The sequence below is a fragment of the Bacillus rossius genome, chromosome 1, assembly GCF_032445375.1.
Source record: "Bacillus rossius redtenbacheri isolate Brsri chromosome 1, Brsri_v3, whole genome shotgun sequence".
NCBI lineage: Eukaryota > Metazoa > Arthropoda > Insecta > Phasmatodea > Bacillidae > Bacillus > Bacillus rossius.
Window position 1 is genome coordinate 306,116,571 of NC_086330.1, and position 20,675 is coordinate 306,137,245.

Sequence of the window (20,675 nt, forward strand, 5' to 3'; positions counted from 1 at the left end):
GGGCTTCTCAAATACCTCTATAGTAGAAAAATGATATTTCTGAGTTCAATGTTATAACGATTATAACTACACCTATCCCTCACTTAGCACGTCTTCAGATTGCGCGGTTTCATTTAGTGCGATGTGAATTTTACTGCCCCAGTCTTGAATAGCATGCCTGTAAATTTCAGTTATCACAAAATCTCAGCAGGCAAAAAAAAAAAGTCGAGCACGATGCCACGAAGTCTTTTTCAATTTCTGTAAACATCAAATGTGCCTTGGGATACAGTTAGCCAAACAAGGGGGGAAGGGATGCGTACGCAGGTCTGTCTACACTATTGGCTGTTGTACAAACATCAGCTATGGCAAGTTAATATAGTTCTGTGTTATTCAACACATTTATATTACGTAAAGTATATTTTCCTGCACAATTTTGGAACACATTAAATAAATTAGCCTTGCTATTCATGAAAACTAATGCTTTATGATGTCGCGCACTGTTGTGTTACCGACAACAAACTCAGTCGCAAGTTTTGCAATCGTTTCTCCACTCTGAAATCTTTCTATATTTTTTGTTTTGCTTTCGATTGACAGTACCACTCGCTTTCTTTTCTGTTCATTTGATGACATGATGAAATGTTATGCTCAACACTTCCGCACAACACTACGGTATAATCCGTCGGAATGCAGATCACCGTTACAATACATAAAATTATCACCACCTTCACGCTTCAAAAACGTACACTAATGGACTGTCTCCATGCGCCGGGTAATCTCTGTGGCACGGCAATGCTTTGCGCGGGAGTGTACAGTCCGGTAATGCAGACATGGAATCGCGCACCAGTGTATAATCTATTCACGTAACATGGAAGACAAAAATAGTATGTATATAATAGTATTTTTTTAACTTTCTGTGTATATAAACATGACTGAGTCAAAATACTTTGCCCAACATACATTTTGCAAAGTATTTGAACATTTACATACATGTTGAATCATTGGTTATATGTAATTAAAAAATTGGACTTGATGGACATAAATCCCGGTTAATCCGCGAATCGGATGATCGAGTCGCGGATAATCGGGGTTCTACTGTATATGAAAAACTAAAAAAATTAAACTAAAAAATTCATGAATAACACGGTAGGCCAGCCTGGATTAAATTATTGACTTCAACATGGTGTCATGATTGCTCTTTGACATTGGAAGTAAACGATATAATTTTAGCAAATGGAGAGAAAAATTGCTTATGTTGTATTAATGAAATAAAGCTGTTATTAGTATATTGAAATGAGTTTACAATGTTTTCCCTGCAAGCACAAAAATGTAATTTTGGTACAAAAATGTAATTTTGGTTAGTAGTAAAACGGATTAATATAGGTGATTGTGGTTGTGATCTAACCTTAAAATAATTTATCGCCTTTTTGGTATATTAGTGCTAGGTGAGTTGCGTACACTTTGTGAGTTTATTGGTCGGAAAATAAAAAATTGTGGCTAGAATCAATTTATGTGAATCTATTTTGCATCCAAATTATCAACAGTTCTTACAACCTACCACTATAAATATACAATGCCTTATATGGTACAGTTCCTCCTTACTGCTTGGGAGTTGACGGTTCCGATTCCAGGTAGAATCTGTGGAATCGAAGCACAGAAGAATCTACATGCCTATCTCTAGTTCTATGATTTGATAAAGTGTTTATTTAATGGTTTTAAAAGACTTAACATTGTCAATTTTAATTAGTAATGTTTGGGTGAAGGGATCAAATACATGACCTTCGCTATACCGGAGTGACGTGTTAGAATGCTTTGCGACCATACAAAAGGTGTCTATAGTCTCGAAGTCACCAAGTTCATGAAAAATCAACCAAACTGTAGATCTGTCATGAAATTATAACGAAATAAACAGTACTTTGCTGGAAGTTACAAAGCTTTAATTCCCAGCTGCCATTTGCTAACTTGCTTTTTGTAATTTGCATGCTTCATTGCAGTTGTTCTTTGCACAATAAAGATAAATACATAGTTAGCGACTATTCTCACAAATCATGTTGAAATAATCTTTGAAAAGGTAAGTTCCTGCAAATAGTACATCAATATTGTAATACGTTTAATTTTTTCTTATTTTGAAAAATTGTTGTGAAACAGAAAAGTTGTAATACAATGTTCTTAAAAGTAGATAAATTTGGTTGACAAGGTATTCGCAGCCCATGGTATTGAATGTGTGTAAAGTGTTGGACCTGGATGGCTTGCGACTTGGGTTATTGTTGTCCGGACATAGCATCCTGACAACGGCCGAGTACTGCCTGGAGACCACCCAGCAGCTCGAGGAAAAGCTGAAAGAGAAGGTGGACGCTAACCTGCGCGACAAGATCAGCCTCTCCCAGGAGCAGGACATGTTCCACAAGTAAGCTGCCACCCTCTTTACCCCTCGTCATGTAACCTAGTCCCAATGAGCCTATTCCAGGAGCATGACATGTTTGAATGGGAGCTGCCACACTCTATACCCCTTGACACTTTTCTGAGCCTCAATTTGTCTCTCCCGGGAGCAGGATACTGTACACAAGTGAGCTGTTACCCTCAATACCAATCGTCACTTCTCTGAGCCCCAATAGGCCTTTCCTGGAGCAGGACAATTTCCACAAACGATCCTTCACCCTCTTTACATCTTGTCGCATAACCTGGTCCCAATGAGCCCTTTCCTGGAGCAGAACATGTTCCAATGGCAGCTGCCACACACTATACCCATTGACACTTTTCCAAGCCCCAATGAGTCTTGGGAGCAGGATACTTAACACAAGTGAGCTGCTACACACAATACCAATCGTCACTTCTCTGAACCCCAATAGGTCTTTTCCTGGAGCAGACACTTTCCACAAGTGATATAGCGCATCCCCACCTCTCCCTACCCTCGTCTACATCTTTTCAAAGGTTATTTCTCGGAACCATAATTATCCTCTCCTAGGAGTTACTAATAAAATTTGTTTAAATCTCTAGTAGTTTTTCTGCAATTTCAAATATGAATTTTTTTTTCAGAGATTTCACTTCAGATAATTTATTATACTGCAACAAATTATAATAGTATTATGAATTGTCTCACAACATCAACAAAATGTATCCTTACTCATTACTTAATAGACTTTTTATCTTTGACTTTATTCAAACTGCTGGGTAATGAACGAGAATTTTTGTCTCGTATATTATCCATGTGTAAGTGGGATTAGGTCTGTGTCGTCTAGGAAGTTACAGTTTTTTGGGTGATTTCGAAGAAATAATACCCTTTGTAACCGTTATCATGGTGGTTAAATGTTTATATAGTTTTTGTTTTCATGCATATAGACCCCAAAATCATAGTCAACTCAAAAGTTTATAGATATATTTAACATCTATATTTATCACATTTTTTCCATCAAAATGACTGAATTAATTTTTCCCAAATCACTTCCAAACTAATGCATAAAAATTAGTAATGGAAAATCTTGGTCGAGTTTGTTCATGGGCAAAATCAAACTAAAGGGGTAGAAATTGGGAAAGTTTTTGAAAACAGGAAAATCGCTATAACTCCCATAGTATGCAAAGTATCACATCCATTTTAACATATTATAAAATCGTAGAAGTAATACCAAAAACTCTTGTCTAAATAAAATTTTTATACAACCAATCATAACTTAAAAGGATGGAAAAAATAAGGGTTGGAGCACAAAAGAAAATTAATATTTCCTTTAGTAGGCACACCAACTAATCCATTCAAATTATTTGTAAATCTTATGTCTAAAATAAGTTTTTGATAAAATGAACCATTGCTGCAAAAGGGTTAAAAAAAAAAGCAAAGTTAGAATTTAAAAAATAATAATTCTCGTACCATGTTCTGTGTGTACGCTACCCACCTCAAACTGCTGTAGCCAATTTTGAAATGCCTCAGCTTCTGGCTTGACACATCTGGTGGGCCAACAGATATGCTGGCAGTATGGAAATTACTAAGACCGTCGAATAAGCTATCGTTGGTAGATGCTAATCGTCTGGTACCTAATATTTTCCTCAATGACTTGATGTATTAGTATCCAGATTCTATTAAGGAATACCTCACTGCCATTGACTGCCAGTGCTATTTACAGCGAACCTTAGTCGGTGTATAAATTTATATGTTAAGGGCGCCTTTAGACTACTGACTTATAAATTAGACAAATGAAAAAGGATCTTTCGCACAATTAGAACTTAATTTTGTTTAATTCACACAGTAACCAGAGTCACAATATATTTATAATTAACATTTAAATTAGAATTATAATTTAATGTTACTGTGAGAGTTAAACTTTCTTTTAGTACGTAAGAGTATAGCCTTTCCTAACTAGTTGTATTTCAACATACGTTTTGCGTGTAGAGAATGGTCTAATTCACCGTCAACAGTCTACCGACTAAACTAGTATTTCGGAGAACACAAGCGATGGTTCAGGACTACTGGGACTCTTCCTGGATTCGGGTAGGCAATGGATTCAAACTGAAAAGAATGTCTAATGCTACAGCGAATTCGACGTCTCGTTCCGCAGCGACTTGACGTCCCTCTGGCTCTGGAAAGTGGTAATACCAGAACAGATGAACCTCACCAAACGGTCTGCTCGCAGAAGAAGACACGGCCACGTCCGATGATAGCGGGATGTCGTCACGGCAAGGACTCGTCCTCCGGGTGTCAAGGTCGGCACTGACAAACGCTAGAAGCGTCAGACGTCTTCCTTCCAGAGTCATTCCGAAGATTTTAAATGTCTTTCTCATAGTTAATCACCAACAACCGTAACGACCGATGTGGTTGAATGTTCTCTTGATGTTCGGAAATTTACCTAATTCCGTCACTAAAAGTGCAGAAGTTACTATAAACTCGTCGTCGTCATCTATAGAACGCACTCCGCGGTTGTCCCGAATCAATTTATAGTATTTCAGGAGAAAATAACCGTTCAACCTGAATATATGTCTAGTCTCTTCGGAGATCTTTTTTAAAAAGCCTAGAATCCTTCAAACGTTTTAACTAAAAACTAATTATTTTGACAACCAACGACGAAGCAATTTATATTAAAAAAAACCTAGTAGGAGAAAGGAAGAAGATGACAGCGCTAAATTTGAAATATTGTGGCGGGACTCCGCCAGACATCCCACGTACTCCTATACATAAAACAATAGATAAGCTATAACATTGGGGGTTGATTAAGATGGTAGAGCTCCTGTACCCGAGACCAAGTCTTCTCCCCATACAGGGAGTGTAGGGTAAGATTTATACACTGAAAAGAAACATTATTAAATCATTCAAGTACAGATTTTATTTACTAGACCACATACTAGGATAACAATAATTAAACTCTGGGAAATGTTTAACAAATAAATGAATAACAAATAAGTTAACAATTAGATTCATGAATAAAAAAAAAACAATACGTTAAATTACTCCAGTGTACTCACTAAGCACGCTTTACTACATAACATGGCTGCCCGCTAGCCATTAGCACCCACTCAGATTAGTTGTGCTACAACCCGGCACATAACTACTCGCAGCAACCAGGTACTGCGTCTGTTTACCTTTAACTACATTATCAAAAACAAAGAATAAAAGATAATACTAAAAGCTAAGTTACTTTAAACTACAACATTTAATTTATAATCGGGACGGAGACCGCCCGGGAAAAGATTGTGGCGGACGAGCCATGACTAACCACTTACCCTCTGACTTGAGACGGAGAAAAGTTGTTTCAAACCGACGTGGACCCGCCTTCCAGAGAGGTCCCCAGGCAAAAAGCCTAGGTCCCTCCCTGAAAGGAGGTTTTAACTACAAAACTAGGCCACTCCGAAAAACAGCAGCAGCGCAAACAAAAAGCCGAGAGAGGTGCCCGACCCCCTCCACAAGGTAAAACAAAAGAGCCACGTTCACAGTCCCTGGCTGTGAAAGCCTACCTCCCCACTTCCCCTCTCCTCTCACGCTGCTTGATTGTTTCTGCCCACGTTTCCAAACTCGGACGCAAGATGGCAACACTAATCAGGACAGAGTCCTCGAAACGAGTACGCAAAAGCCTCGCGTGGCAGAACTAACAAAACGGCAAACAAGAAACTAGCGCAGCGCAGCTGGTTTTTTGGAACAACGTGGTGCAATCTCTCGGTGAGCCCTGGCCAGCGGCCCGCGAGAATCGGCAAACCACGCAGCCTCGAAAAAAAGCCCGAGGTGCCTGCAAACTACCATTGCAGCAACCTATATTCCGCTACCCGTGTGTCGAAATCAACCGGCCGAGCCTGGAAACGTGCACGTACACCAACACGTTAACCCGACGAGATACAAAAGTAAAATTAATTTAAGAAAAAAAAGTAAAGAAATTTTCAGACCGTGACAATATCAGACTTATAAAATCCATAGAAAAAATGAATAACCAATCAATACTTTCCCTACTGATATTTAAATCATAAAAGAAATAAAATTTAGGCTTCACTCGCACGTATTCGAGAAATATAACTTGTGTACATAATTTGTTAAGTTAATTAAAATCAATTTACTTATCTATAAACGAATTGAGCGTTTATAATGTACTCTATTAAGTCCATTATTATTTATTGTGAAAAAAAAAATCTTAAACTTTCATCCTAAGTAATTTTTTTTATAAGAACAACCATTATTGTTAGGGGTTGTAAAATTCATGGGTTGAACAAAAAAGAATAAATAAAATAACTTTTTAGTAGACTTAATATAAAATCTGTTACAGTTTTTGACAAAAATTCTAAACAATATGAATTGGCTGAAACATTTTTTGATGAAACAAACTATTACCATAAAAAGGTGGGTTGAAATAAAAATAATTCAAAACTTCCTTAGTATCAAATTTGTTTGAATTTATTTTAAACAATTTTAATGTTATCTTTAACACAGCTATTGCACTGGGGTTGAAAAGAGTCACACTGTGTGTGAGCGTCGACTAAATATAGGGCACGTGGACCCGGCTATCACCTCTCAGGGTCGTGATGTAGCCCAACTGCGACGAGGCTCGCAACCCTGTAACTACTAGAATCTGGCCTAGCCGCCCACTCTCAGCGGTGGGCACGCTCCTTAACTCACGAGAAGTAACCATAGTGGGCCCTGCATCCTGCTCCGGGTGGCGATCGAGATAGACTGGCGGTCGTCTAGGTGTCATGGCGGCAGGAAGCAGTTTAATTACCGTTAGGCCGTTTATATTTACGTGATGAGACTGATAACACAACAGAACCTCTCGAGCATTGAATAATAAATTACAATTACTTATTACAGAAAAATAACATTTACTTGTATTGGCAATTATTAATTAAGTTCTAAACATAAACTTCCCGCGTCTTGGTGCGTTCTGAAAGTGTTTGCGCATTGAGCTGCTCAATCCTTACTTAAGCTGAATAAAATATATGAAATTACAAACTATTTAAATTTAAGTATTGACGTCAACCGGGGCTCCGCCCCCTTGAGCCTGGCCAGATGTCATTCCCTTCCTCTCTTTTCGTTCCCCCCCCCCCCCCCCCCCCCCTTTTTTTTGTCCACCACCGACGGACATGGGCGTGTGTGGAAGTGTGTGTTAAAACTGTGTGCCAGGATGCAAGGAGGCATTTCGAGTCAGTGCGACGCCCCTTTTCTGAATTTATTTTATATACACTCCTTTATAATTCTTATTCTCTAGTCCCAGTGCTGGGTGTGTCATCAGTGTCACTTGTGTCGCTGTTGTTCGGAGTTAGGGACGCTGCCCGGGCGAACCCGAACAGGCACAGACTTGGACAAGGCTAGAAAGGTCTCGAAAGAGCCACCTTAGTGTATAAGAACTTTCTGCTGTGTTCTTCCACCGTCGAGGCACGAGGCCGCTGAGTAACCCTGCCCGGGCGTGGCGCAATCGCTGGCGCACGATATTAGCGCGAGCGACGCTGCGCTCGAGTGAGTCCGTCATCACCACCGGTCGGGAGCGCACGCGTCTGCAACCCGGGGACTTCATCTCTTGCTAAACTTTGATCGAGTAATTCTGGCATGTAAAGTAATCTCCAAAAACCTTTTCATTTTATCCCCGGGGCGTCTCTCAACCGGCGGGCTGTTTAACTAATCGTATTTCTCGCTTAGAGACTTTCACTAATCTTCCTACGTAGAGACTTTGTGTGTAGCCACGAGAGTGAGCTAACTTCATCTAATCTGGTCCGTGCCTCGGCATTTTAACAGTGTAACGTAATCATGTATGTGAGATCGGGCGGAAGGAATAAAAGGCATAAAATCTAGTACTGTGAGTATTCTTTACTGACCACGTGGTACTTCCTTACTATAGCTAGGTGTGAGGCGTACCCAGCGCCTTAAGATCGGGCTAGGCAGGGTCAGTCAATACTCCAAGCAACAGAAATAGGGCTGGTAACTCGCCTCGCTCGGGTCACGTCACACCCTGAGAGAGAGGTTTAGCCGGGGTCCACGTGCCCTTACACGTGGTGGCGCCCAGTTCCATCAGAGACTGTCGGGATCCACAGCCGAGTAGCCCTCAGTATTATTATAGGGGTGCGTGGCACAGACTCCAATCGCCTCTTGCAGGGTGGACAAACATGCACGCATGCACACACACACACTCACTCGGCGGGCGGTTTGAAACAGGGAGATGGTGGGAGGAGAGGGACCGGGCGAGACGTGATGCACATCGGGCTTAAGGAAGGCGCAGCCCCAGTCGACGTCAACTTGTTGCAAACAAAATTTTTATACAACGACGTATTAGTGCAAGGGATCAAAAATAGTGTTTGAAAGAGAAAAAAAAAATCATAGTTACATTAGTAAGCCTAAAATGAAATTTGATGTAAGCTGTTCAATGCTGAATGTGAGTTCAAAACATTTTGAACATTTTTACTCCATGGAATATGAGAAAAAGGTTTTATCGTTCAATTTGGTATATTGTAGAACATATAGGATGTCATGTACATTAAGTTCTTAAAATTGTCCAGATGTTTACAGAAGTTACCAGAACATTTCCAGAAGGAAAAGGTACTTTGTAATCTACCTATGCCTTTAGGCTGTGCCAAAAGGTTGTTTTTTTTTTAGCTGTAATTTTAATTTTTAGTGACATCACAGGGCAAGAATAATATATTTTTTAAGCTGTTTTACATAGCTAGACCCAATGTGAGATGGTGTTATAAGAAAATAAAATGGTTTTTAAAAATAGTGGTTTTCATTTTTATCACCAATAAAAATTAAATACTTAAAATCTGTACATAAAACAATACTTCCTACTAGGGGTGCATGAGTACTCGAAACTTCCAGTCGAGTTGAGTTTTAAATACTCGACTGAAGCCTAATTTTAAAGCTCAAAAAATTTGATTTGTTAACCAGGGAAATAATGAAACACTCATGAAACATCACTAATACAAACATGGAGTAATCTAGGATTATTTACCTAGTATTTTTGAAGCTAGTACAACACAGTTTAGTAGAAAATGTGATTAGTTGACATAGAACTGATTATAAGAGTATTTGTTTTTAAGTACTTTAGCATGAGATACTTGTATTCTCCCACCATTTCATTATTATTAACAGTATTCATGATTAAGTATTGAATATGCTAGTGATGAGTATTGATTTTATATATATTTTTGTATATATTTTAATATAATCTCTTATGCATTTATGATTATAAATTTTTGTTTGAATGTTTTTGTGGTCATTTAGTGCATCATCATTATTATTTTGTTTATGTTAACCTATACTACAAACATAGAAATTATAACTTCTATGTAACACCATACTTAAAAATTTGTAGCAGTTTTGCTGCAGTAACAACTGTTTCTTAAAATGGGCTTCAAATATCCTTTTCCACATAAATAGTATTTATACTGTGCATCATTGAAAAGAAATAAACGTATGAAATACACGTCTATTACCATCAGCCTAACTGAAAATAATAATGGTGTACGTGAAGTGAAGACAAATGAACAATAGTGACGAATAAACACGGATGAAGCACCATAGTTACCACACAAACATAATAGTTATCAAAAATAAATGCAGTTACTGTAGAAGTACCATAGTTATTACAGAAACACAATGACTACCACAGTTGCACCATAGTTACCGTAAATAGCCTGATATATAATTGGGCAAATTAAATGTAGCACTGCTACTGCACCCACCGAGCATAAATTGTACATACAGCCTTTATGATGAACTTGAATATTTAAAATAGCAATAAATATCTGGGTGAAAATTTATTTTCATTTTAATGTTCCAAATTAATATCCAAAATATATAGTCTTTAACTGCAAAGCAACTAGACAAATGTATTTTATTTACCTTGTGCTACATAATATAATTTGACACAGTTCATTCTATTTTTTTTTACTAACAGGTACTAGTTGCTTACACATTTTTGTGTAAATCTTAATACTTTATGTAGGGATTTTAAACTATTATGCAGTTAGCTCTATGATAGTTGAATCAAAAACCATCATGAGATACTATGTACTGTGTTTACTTTTGTGCCACTATTTACTGTTACTTAACCGTACAAGGAAAATTCCAAACCATAAAGTGACTTTGAAATATGTACTGTATTTTTTGCACGACTCGACTCAGAATTAAAATATGCTACTCGTGCACCCCTACTTCATACATTGATGAGAGTAAGTTAAACAAAAAACTGCAACTGAAACATTCAGTATTCATCTGTAATGTTCCTTAGTTCATGTGAAGATTATAAATGTTATCTTTAAAAGATTTGTGCAATGGGAGTGCATGACTTGATGTAAGTTTTTGGACATACGCCATTGCTAAGAACTTTTTCTGTTGAAGAAAAACTAATAAATAAATAAAAATACCCAAAAAAGACAAAAAACACACAAAATTAAGCAAACAATTGCTGTTGTCAACAAGGATATGAACACCACAAAATATTCCGAAACAGGAATATGGTCAACAAACAAAGAAAAACAAAGAAAAATGTTCTAAGAGAATGAAAAAAAAAAAAAAAAAAAACCACAAATGATGACAACACAAAAATGTCACTCCTTTTTTTATCCATACAAAATAGTGATAATTCAATAAAAATGATTCAATTTTATTCTTAAAAGTATGCAGAGGTAGATTTTATTATACAAAAGATAGAAAAATTAAAAAAAAAATTACTTCCTCAAAGAATATAATATTTTTAATGCCTAAATGGTTTGGTTGTAAAAACCTATTACGGCTCAGTCTCGGGCCGAATTGGATATTTCATTTTCTTCTGGATCAATCATTTCATCAATGTTTTGTTATGACGTCACGTTAAACTATCGTCCGTAAACCAACTTTACAGACAACCATTTTTTTTTTTTTTTTTTTTTTTTTTTTTTTTTTTTTTTTTTTTTTTTTTTTACCTTGGAGACAGAGATTCAAATGCAAGGAGCAGATTCAAAGTAATCTTAGCTATTCAGATTCAAGATCATTGGAGATTGGCTGATCACTAATAAACAGTTTACAGATGCAACAGTCATTGTAGTCACGCCAGTCCATGAACGTCGACCTGAGCAAGTGCCCAAACCCAGATTGAGGCATGGGAGCTGAACCGCTGGTGTGGTTCGCCAACGTGGCTGTGACTGATTGGTTGCAATGTCTGCCTCTCTCTGCAGCGTGATCTCGAACTGCATCCAGCTGTTGGTGCAGGACCTGGAGGCGGCATGCGAGCCGGCGTTGCTGGCCATGAACAAGGTGGGTTTCTTATCCTTAGCTAATGCTGTAGATAACATTTATGGTTTGGATTTAGGTCAGTTTCATTTTTTTAAAATTGAACATTTTAGTGTTAAAGGTTTTGTTCTTATTGTACAGTATTTAACATACATGATGTTACAATATTAATTTATGCTTTTTAGGGGTGTGTGAATAGTTTATTTTGGTGGTCAAATATTTCTGAGTCGAATAGTAACATTTTTGAATTGAGTGCGAATAAATTCTTAGTCGAATATATGTGGTATTTTGCTTTAGTATATTACCGTTCAGAATAAAACAGAATTAAGAACATTCACGTACAGTACACTCCCTATTTAACGCGGTTGTCGGGGGACATAACTTTTACCCGCGTTGTTGCATAACCGCGATGTTTCGATGTGACCAAGGTCAAAAGTCATAAAACACCGCCTGTGTTCTAATAGGTCGGCAAGCACGCACAGTATAGACGGCCCGCCTTTGTGCGGACTTTGCATCCGCAGTTTTCACTAAACGCGGGTGAAAAAATAAAAATAATAAATTTTAAAGATAAATATTAAATGTTGATTTTTTTTTCCGCATGCCGCGCACAGTTTGTCGCACGGCCTACGAGCGCGCCACACGCCGCCATACACACGTGCGGCACACAAGCTGCTGCCAGTCTCGTGGTGTCAGCCACAGTATCTGCTTCGTCTGAGTGTCCGTAACAAAGTAAGGGCAGTGTGTGCGGTTACACACGATTCTGTGGTCAAAGTCTTCTAAATAGAAAGGCCATAGTAATACTTCAAACCGAATATGAATCGCAAAGTACCGAGTTTGATTGACAAAATAAAAATTCTAGATTTACGTACTTACAGATAGCGTGTCTTTTGCAGAAGTATGCAGCAGATACGTGAAAAACGATTCTAGCATTCGTACAATATAAAATAAAGAATCGTCTATCGTGTAAAGTGGCTAATCTTTGTTATCCATGCTTACATTAAATTATAAATGGTCACATGTGGGATACAAAAATTGCGCCAAAATAATTCTAGCGCAATAAGTGGCGCCGTATTAAAAAGTCTGTTAAACGTTGTCTTTACTTATTCCATCAAACGCTGTGTCGAGTTGCTGAGTGTGTGTGGCTCGGATCGGCAAGTGTTATATTCCCCAGCCTCTGGTTAAAGGTCGGGAGGCCGCTACACATAAACATTTCCGGGGCTTGTTTACTACCTCACGGCAAAAGTGGTACAGTATGGTTCACGTAAGTATTGGACCACTGGGAATTCCTCGGCAAAGATTAAAAATACGCTAGCTGATTTACTTTACTATTTAATGTTAAAACATTATACCAAAGTAAAAAGATGAACGTGTATAATACAACGAATAATATTACGTATGTAGGTTCAAGTTATAACAAAACATTTATATGTCTCCGCTTGTCAACACACGTGACCACGAGAAGTGTGCCGACGGAAATGAGTGAACTACTCAAGGTCACCAGACTTCCCCCCTTTCGGCTTAATCGCCCCTCTCATCTCTGGCGCTTATAGTCCACTCCTCCCGTCTACCCGGGTGTCTTGGTCGCATATTCTCGGCTCGCCTCTCCCCTCCCAGCGCTTGCCGTCAACCAAACCTATCCAAAATCAATCCCCAGCCGAGTCACGCTGGATAATGTCGCTGGACGGTGGGCTTTATCGGGTCCCCTGCCGATGCTTTATTTGTGGGTTAAAAAAAATGTTAAGAACTAGTGTTTCAGAAAATAACACTGGGCTGGATTGGACCATAATTTGAAAACACTACAAGATAGAGGAATTATTTACGGAGATATCTTGTTTAGAATTTCACTGCGGACATTTTCTACGCCTAGGCTTTTTTCTGCCCGTTGCTTAGTTTGTTAGTGACAACGCAAAATTATCCTAATCGGCTGTCAACCATTTATTGCATTATTATTACAGTAGAACCTCGTTAATCCGTGACGCGCTAATTCGGGAATCGGATAATCCGGGACGATTTAAAAGTGCAGAAAAAAAAAAGAGAAGTAAATATTGTCAGCGCCTAAAATTAACGTCACGCGGGCCGGCGGCCGGCAAACACTGCAAGCCTTCGCATGGGCCGCCAAACTCTGCAACGAAGTTTGTACCGACTCTTTGTGTCGCCCCCCTTTCAGCTGTCACATTTGTCACTCTTTAAACTTGAGGGGGATGTCCTGACTTCTGCTTCCCGTCTCCCTTTGTTTGTTTCCACCCGCCAATGCACGGCAGGCGCCTGGCGAGTGACGTGTCTGGCTGGCATTCGGCTGGACGAAGTTTTGATAAGGGGGGGGGGGGGGGGGGGGCTACCCAAAATTTATGTGTGCAAGTTCAGCACAATCTTATCTTTCTCTCTTCGGCTGTTGTAAATGACCGTGAACTAATGGCTAGGCAGTGCCGTATTTTTTTAAGCCGAGACTAATTCGAAGACGGCCCTTACCGTGAACGGATTATCCGTGTTTATTACTTTTTTTTTACAGGATTTTAATTATCCGGGCATCGGCGGGTCCCAATTAACACGAATAATGGAGAGTTTACTATTTTTTATCCATCTGCTACCAAGGCGCAGTAAGCCTCGGTAGATGTTACGTCACATGACCTTGGCCTTAACCCAGCTGCACGCCGGTGTCTCAGAAGCTTGACAAGACCTTCCGGGCTTTTAATCGCTAGTCCGTGAAATTCGGTAATCCGTGATTATCTCGGTCCCGACCATCACGAATTAACGAGGTTCTACTGTTGTTGTTATTATTATTATTATTATTAATTTCTGATTGGGGGACATGGTTTGACCCGCGATATACCCGATTCCGCGATCTATCGGGGCGCGGTATACCGGGAGTTTACTATAAAGTTTCGGTTAGCAAGGCTAAATTCTATTTGTACAGCAACATTTCGCTGCTCTTTAAACTTTATTTGAAATAAACTAGACACCATAGTGTCCAAGTGTTTTTTTTAAGTGTCATTTATGAAACTCTTGAAAGCTAATTGAACTATAGGTAATAATTAGTTAAACAAATTGACAAAGTTTAAAAATAATGGTAAACCATTTTTCTCAGTTTTTTATATCAAGTTATACCTCACTGCAAACTCAGTAGTAGCAAAATTGTGTTTGGTTATACTTCAAGTCAATTATTGTGAGTTGTAATAAATGAAAAATAAAATAGTCAGTTTGGATGTAATATTTAATTGCAAAAACATGTTCAAAAATGTGTAATGTGTAATTTAAAATAGGCTACCTGTTTGGAGTTTTCAGAACATAGTGGTGATATTGTTAAATATTTGACAAAATTACTAAAAGTAACATGTGTGTTAGGTATGAAAGTCACTTGGTATGATAGTTATAATTATGTTGTAAAGTTGTGAGTTGACTGAAGTAGAGGGTAAACTATCTGTGAGTTACTGTGTCACAGATCTCCTGGCAGAACATCGACACGGTGGGCGACCAGAGCGGCTACGTCACTGCCGTCACATCGCACCTCAAGCAGACCGTGCCGAGCATACGTGACAACCTCGCGTCGTCGCGCAAGTACTTCACCCAGTTCTGCGTCAAGTTCGCCAAGTGAGTGCCTCCCACACCTCTGGCTTGCACGAGCTAGCAGGTAGCATAGGACAGGCCTTTCTCCTGCATTTTTGAGATCAGATGATGGTGATCGCCGTACAGTCAGTGGCTAGAGCCAAATTGTGATAGGGTTGTACATTTTAACCAGTTATTTTGTTAAAAATTTAAGAATTTTTAAAAATATGTTCCCAGAGTTTTTATCTTTATGAATGTTGTACACATGTATAACTTATCACATTGTATACACATGCTCATTGTAGCACACAACACATTTATGATTCAAAACAAGATCATTAACTTACATTAATTTTTTTACAGTTGCCTAGTCAAACAAAAATATATGTGACCATTTGTGTGGATATAATTTCTTTCTGATGCTGAAATTGTTTGAAATTGAAATTTACTTTTTGACACTGTCATAATAACGTACTTACCCAAAAATAATGCGTCTGAATTAAATGTGACCCGAAACATTTTGATAATGAGTTTATAAAAAAGACGCTATGGATTGGAACTTGTAATTTAAGTGCATAGCCCTTGAAAATTATTAAAATTTTTATATGTATTCCATATTTACTACACCCTTTTTTGTGTCACTTTCGTCTGAAGAGTGATTTACATAGTTTCTTTTGAAACATCAAGCCGTAGTTAGAAAAAATAGGGTTTTATGGCTGTAGTTCAGTCATTTGGGAGGAGAAGAGGCAGCCAGCAGCCACCGTGAAAAGAAGGGGAAGGCACTCCCTCCCTCACCCTGCACTCCCAGTGCCTGTTCAGTGACTCAGGAAGCCCAGGACTATAGTGGTATATGTGATGCAGTTTACAGGCAGAGCATATAGTTTTTCAACTAAGCTGTTCTCTATCGCAAGATACAAGTTTGTGATTATAATAGGACCCCCACTTTTATTTTCCACAATTTTGGTAAAAATCATTGCATTATATTCAGGTAAATACAGTATTACAATACCATTAATATGTAATGTTGGAAGACCATTTTCCTTTGGAATTTCCTAGTGATGTTTATAGACAGATTTAGATCGTTTAATTAAATGCATTTCGTGTTTTCATGTTTTGCCTTGTATTTCGGTATTATATGTTTATCTTTATTTACCATATTATCTGTTCTCTATTAAAGGTGTCTTAATACGCCAAATGTATTTGATTCTAAGGTGCATGTAGTTTGGGGTTTACTGACGGTGTGCTGATTACACTATTGACATCATCCTATATCTGAAGGCAAACTCATCAACATTTGTGATATAGCATTTACCAGAATAAGCCATGCACAATTTTTCATTAAAAAGTGTTAAAAAAACATACTACACCCCTGATCCAAAATAAAATTAATGCTTAGCATTTTAACCCTTTCGGTCAGTATTTTACAAAAAGACATAAAAAAAATTTTGAGGGTATTTTTTTTAATAGTAAAGTAATAAGATATAATATATATTTTTACAGAAAATACCACAATAATAATTTGTCCATTACAGCATGTCCATCATGATGGCCAAAATTACTCTAATAGATTATGTATTGTCCATTGGGATGGACATTATTACAGTAAGTCCCATTTTCTGATTTAAGGTCCTAAACTAAAAAGTTACAAAAACATACAATTGTTATAAATTGCAATACCAATTGAGTATTTCTTGAAGAAGTAAAACACATATATAGAATATTACTGATGGAACAACATGAAACAGTTACGTTCTTTCTGTAAGCACAGGGACACGTCACATTTGGAACACTTCCAAAATGTTTTTTTCATGCACCCAATCTTCTTGCAGCGACCTGCTTATTTTTTTTGTTGAATATTCAGGAAAATGGCCACATTGATCATGTTGAACTTCTGGGATTGGTCGTGATTCTCTCATGCGCTTCTTTTTGATCTCTGGAGCTTGCTCAAAGGGCGAACTGCTGCTGGGTCTTCCCCTTTTACAACAGTTTTTTTGGTTCCACATTTCACTAGCGCTTCCGATACTCTGAGCCTAAAATGCAACAAGTCCATTATTTCTTTGGCAGGTACATGGTTCTGTTTTGCAGATGTGACATACTCAAGCCAGGCATTTGTAATAGCTAGATCAATGAAATGGAAAATCAACTTCATGGTCCATTTCTTGCAACGAGTGCTGATTCTGTAGAGGCTAATTAAGAAATCAAGTTTATCAACACCCCCCATTGAATTATTATAGAGTCTGATAACTTCAGGTCTAGGTATGTAAACATATGTTGCATTCTTTTTATCCCATCTGCGTACTTTATCCATATCTCCCTTCCCAACAAAGTTAGAAGCCATGAGTACTGTTTTACTGTCGAGCCATTTGGTCATCACAACGCCATCTTCACTTAGCACTTCTTCTGAGTATCCTCTTTCTTTCTTCTTCATTTCAGAGTCACACATTAGAGGGGGAGCTGCAAACCTATTAACTCTCGCGGTACATGCAGCCCAAATGCCTCTAGATTTCAGACAGTTCAGAAGATTGTAGGAAGAAAAATAGTTATCAAAGAATAAGTGATGGTTTAGTGTATCTATTCTTTGAGTTAGATGCAAAACAACAGATGCTGCTAGGCCAAATTTAGAAGATAACACTGTATCAATTTCTGTGGTTGATCCTTGATACAGTAAGAAATCATAACAGAGTCCACTCCTGCCAGATAACACAAATATCTTCACTCCCCATGGGTTAGGTTTTCCTCTGACATACTGCAGAACATTTAGTTTTCCTTTAAAAGGAGCCATTTTCTCATCAATAGCAAGCTGGTGTTCTAGTTTAAGTTCAAGACATCTTTTACGAATTGTATTTACAAGTGGCCGTATCTTCCAGAAACGGTCCGTATTGCTCTCTTCCTTTTCTAAGTTGTCTACACAATGTAAATTGGAGCGCAACTTGAAGAATCTGTTGATGATCATGGTACTGAATAATGGAATATCCATAGCTGTATCCCAATACAATCTTGTTCTTGGAAGACCTAAACATCCCATCATAATGTGGAGCCCAACAAATTTTTTTATTTCTGCTGCATCACAGCACTGAAAATTTGTACAATTACTTTGATGAGCATAGATATTAGTACACATTGCCATAGTTTCAAACATTTCGTCTGTAACATAGCGGAGAAAGTACTCTAAGGGTGTTAGCAACTCTTCATATGTGTGGCTTGCATCAAAATTCATTGGGGGAGTGACAAAGAGAACGCCTCTAGGTTTCCAATTGATGTTCTCCTTCGCAATGAAAGGTAACCTATCATGTGTTAGAGATGAATGTGTTGCATTAGCTTCCTGCATCGCATGATTAGTTTTGTTTATTTCTTCATCCGCAGCCTGTTCTTCCTCAGCAGCCTGTTCTTCCTCAGCAGCCTTTTCTTCCTCAGCAGCCTGGTCTTCATCAACAGGGTCTGGAGAAGCTGCCCCTTCTCGTCTGCGATAGGCCTGAGATGCCGGAAAAAACATTTCCTTATTTTCATTCTCGTCGTCGCTCAACAAGTCCTCTATTTCTGATATGTCACTGCATTCTAGAGCTGACAGAATCTCGTCTACTGTAAGGCCAGCTGTACTCAGCTTTTTTCTCAGTTCTGAAATAACATAACCATTATTTACAGCTAACAATGTGAAAAATAGGCAGGAAAAAAACTGCATGGCTATAAATCAAGCATGTAAATGTATAAGTGGTGTCACAGTACATAAAGGTTTGTATTTCTGGATATAAACACACATTTAAATAACTGAAAATGCATAAAAAATAAACTATGTACAATATATACAAATTGGGCATGACATTTTCAAACCTATTTCTAGTAACAATGTCCATTCCAGTGGACATTAATTAATACCTTATAATTTCCTACATTTGTCAATAAACTTTTATTAACAATATATAAATCATAACTTTGATTAATCTAGAACAGGGAAAAAAATATTAGCATTCAAAAATATAACATAATGAATAATAGAAAAAATAAAAATATTACTAACCAGACTTTGATGTTGTTGAGGCTGCCATGACAGTAATCAAAACAAGATAGTTCATAGAAGAAGAAGCAAAATGCCAAAGATGACGTAAAAGAGTGAAAAAGTAATCCATAGAGAACACATGACATGCAAACACAGGCAATCATTCATTGCCAAAGAACAATAATAAATTTAAATATGTTGTGTCCATTCCAGTGGACATGGTGACCGAAAGGGTTAAGTGGAGTGTATTTATGTTAAATCATTTAGTGGAAATATTGATATGTTAAATACTACTGTGGCAAATTTAAGAGTGCTGAAAAAATAATGGCAGAAGTCTACACCAGTACTGAGAATACTATTAGTTTTACAGAAAATCTTAAAAATAGAGTCTGTGTACAGAATCATAAAAATTGAGCTGTTTCAGGATATTAATGATATGTCCTTTACCTGCACATCCATAACTAAGGCATCCTGTAACTTCAAGGATGCATTCCGTGAGAAGCTAGCCACGGAAGGATATCTAAATTCTTTAAACGCTAATCCAACCTGGTGCATCAACAAAGAAATACTTATTTAGCTTGAATTTTATTGCATTTACAAAATTTTCACGTTAAATTTTCAGGACATTTTCAATTTTTATCTGTTCAAGTTAATTATTTGGCGGTAAAAGATGAACTTAAAAGGGTGTAGTCAGTAGCTAGCTGGCTAAGCAAAAGACTATCATTACATTTTTTTTTATTTAAAAAAATAATCACCACAAACTTTTTGAAGTCCACAAGGATGCATGAAAGGATGCAAGAGACTCATTTTTTCTCGAACAGTTGCATCAGTGATCGGTGATGATTTTGCAACTATTTGGAAGATTAAACACTAATGTTTGACATACCTCAAGATACACGTTTCAAAAATCCTTTTGACTAAAGTTGTTTTTTAAGGAAGTAATGAGAAACAGCATTTGTGATATTTTTGTAACTTTTTCATGTCCAGTCTGAATCATCAAACACATAGTTTTCAATTTAGGGAAAATATTGAAGGAAAATTTTATAGATGGACAAGTCTACAAATTTTTTAGTTGAGTGTAGGCGAGCTGAGTTTCGTAGTTATTCCTTTGAGTCTAGGCTTGGTTTTTTTTTTGTTAAGTCATTTTTAAGATGTAATAAAATAAAGAATAGGTAAAAATAAATAATGCATGCAGAAACTTACTCATGTTGAAGAATAATGTATAATCTGGTTCTTTTTCTATATTTGATTTCATTTCAACATCTGCACATATACGTACTATCAAATAACCGAAATAAAATTTGTAAATACAACCAAGAAAAAAGTTTATTCCAGTATTATTTTCACAATTTTATTCCGCTATTTTTTTTTTTAAGGCAGGGTTCCTTCGGACAGGTACAATCTGGAAGACAGAGAAACCTAAGTAAAACACAAGGAAATTTTTAATCAGTATATATAGTAAATGTAAGTGTGGTTGTCTGTGTGTTCCGCTATATCTCC

At 37.5% G+C, this 20,675-nt stretch overlaps 2 protein-coding genes across 3 annotated transcripts in view; one reads left to right on the forward strand and one right to left on the reverse strand.

Moving 5' to 3' along the window:
• LOC134527862 (vacuolar protein sorting-associated protein 53 homolog) overlaps positions 1-20,675 on the forward strand; it is a 113,251-nt gene that overhangs the window by 76,670 nt on the left and 15,906 nt on the right. For both annotated transcript variants that reach the window (XM_063360841.1, XM_063360842.1), the window contains 3 exons: positions 2,258-2,383; positions 11,584-11,662; positions 15,078-15,226. In XM_063360841.1, coding sequence (XP_063216911.1) covers positions 2,258-2,383; positions 11,584-11,662; positions 15,078-15,226 — 354 coding nt within the window. The remainder of the gene's footprint in view (positions 1-2,257; positions 2,384-11,583; positions 11,663-15,077; positions 15,227-20,675) is intronic.
• LOC134527864 (piggyBac transposable element-derived protein 3-like) lies at positions 16,582-19,233 on the reverse strand. Its single transcript, XM_063360843.1, has 2 exons — positions 19,197-19,233; positions 16,582-18,796 (listed from the first exon to the last, which is right to left on the reverse strand). Exons 1-2 carry the CDS (start codon positions 19,222-19,224, stop codon positions 17,094-17,096), a joined length of 1,731 nt encoding a protein of 576 aa, XP_063216913.1. The 5' UTR covers positions 19,225-19,233; the 3' UTR covers positions 16,582-17,093.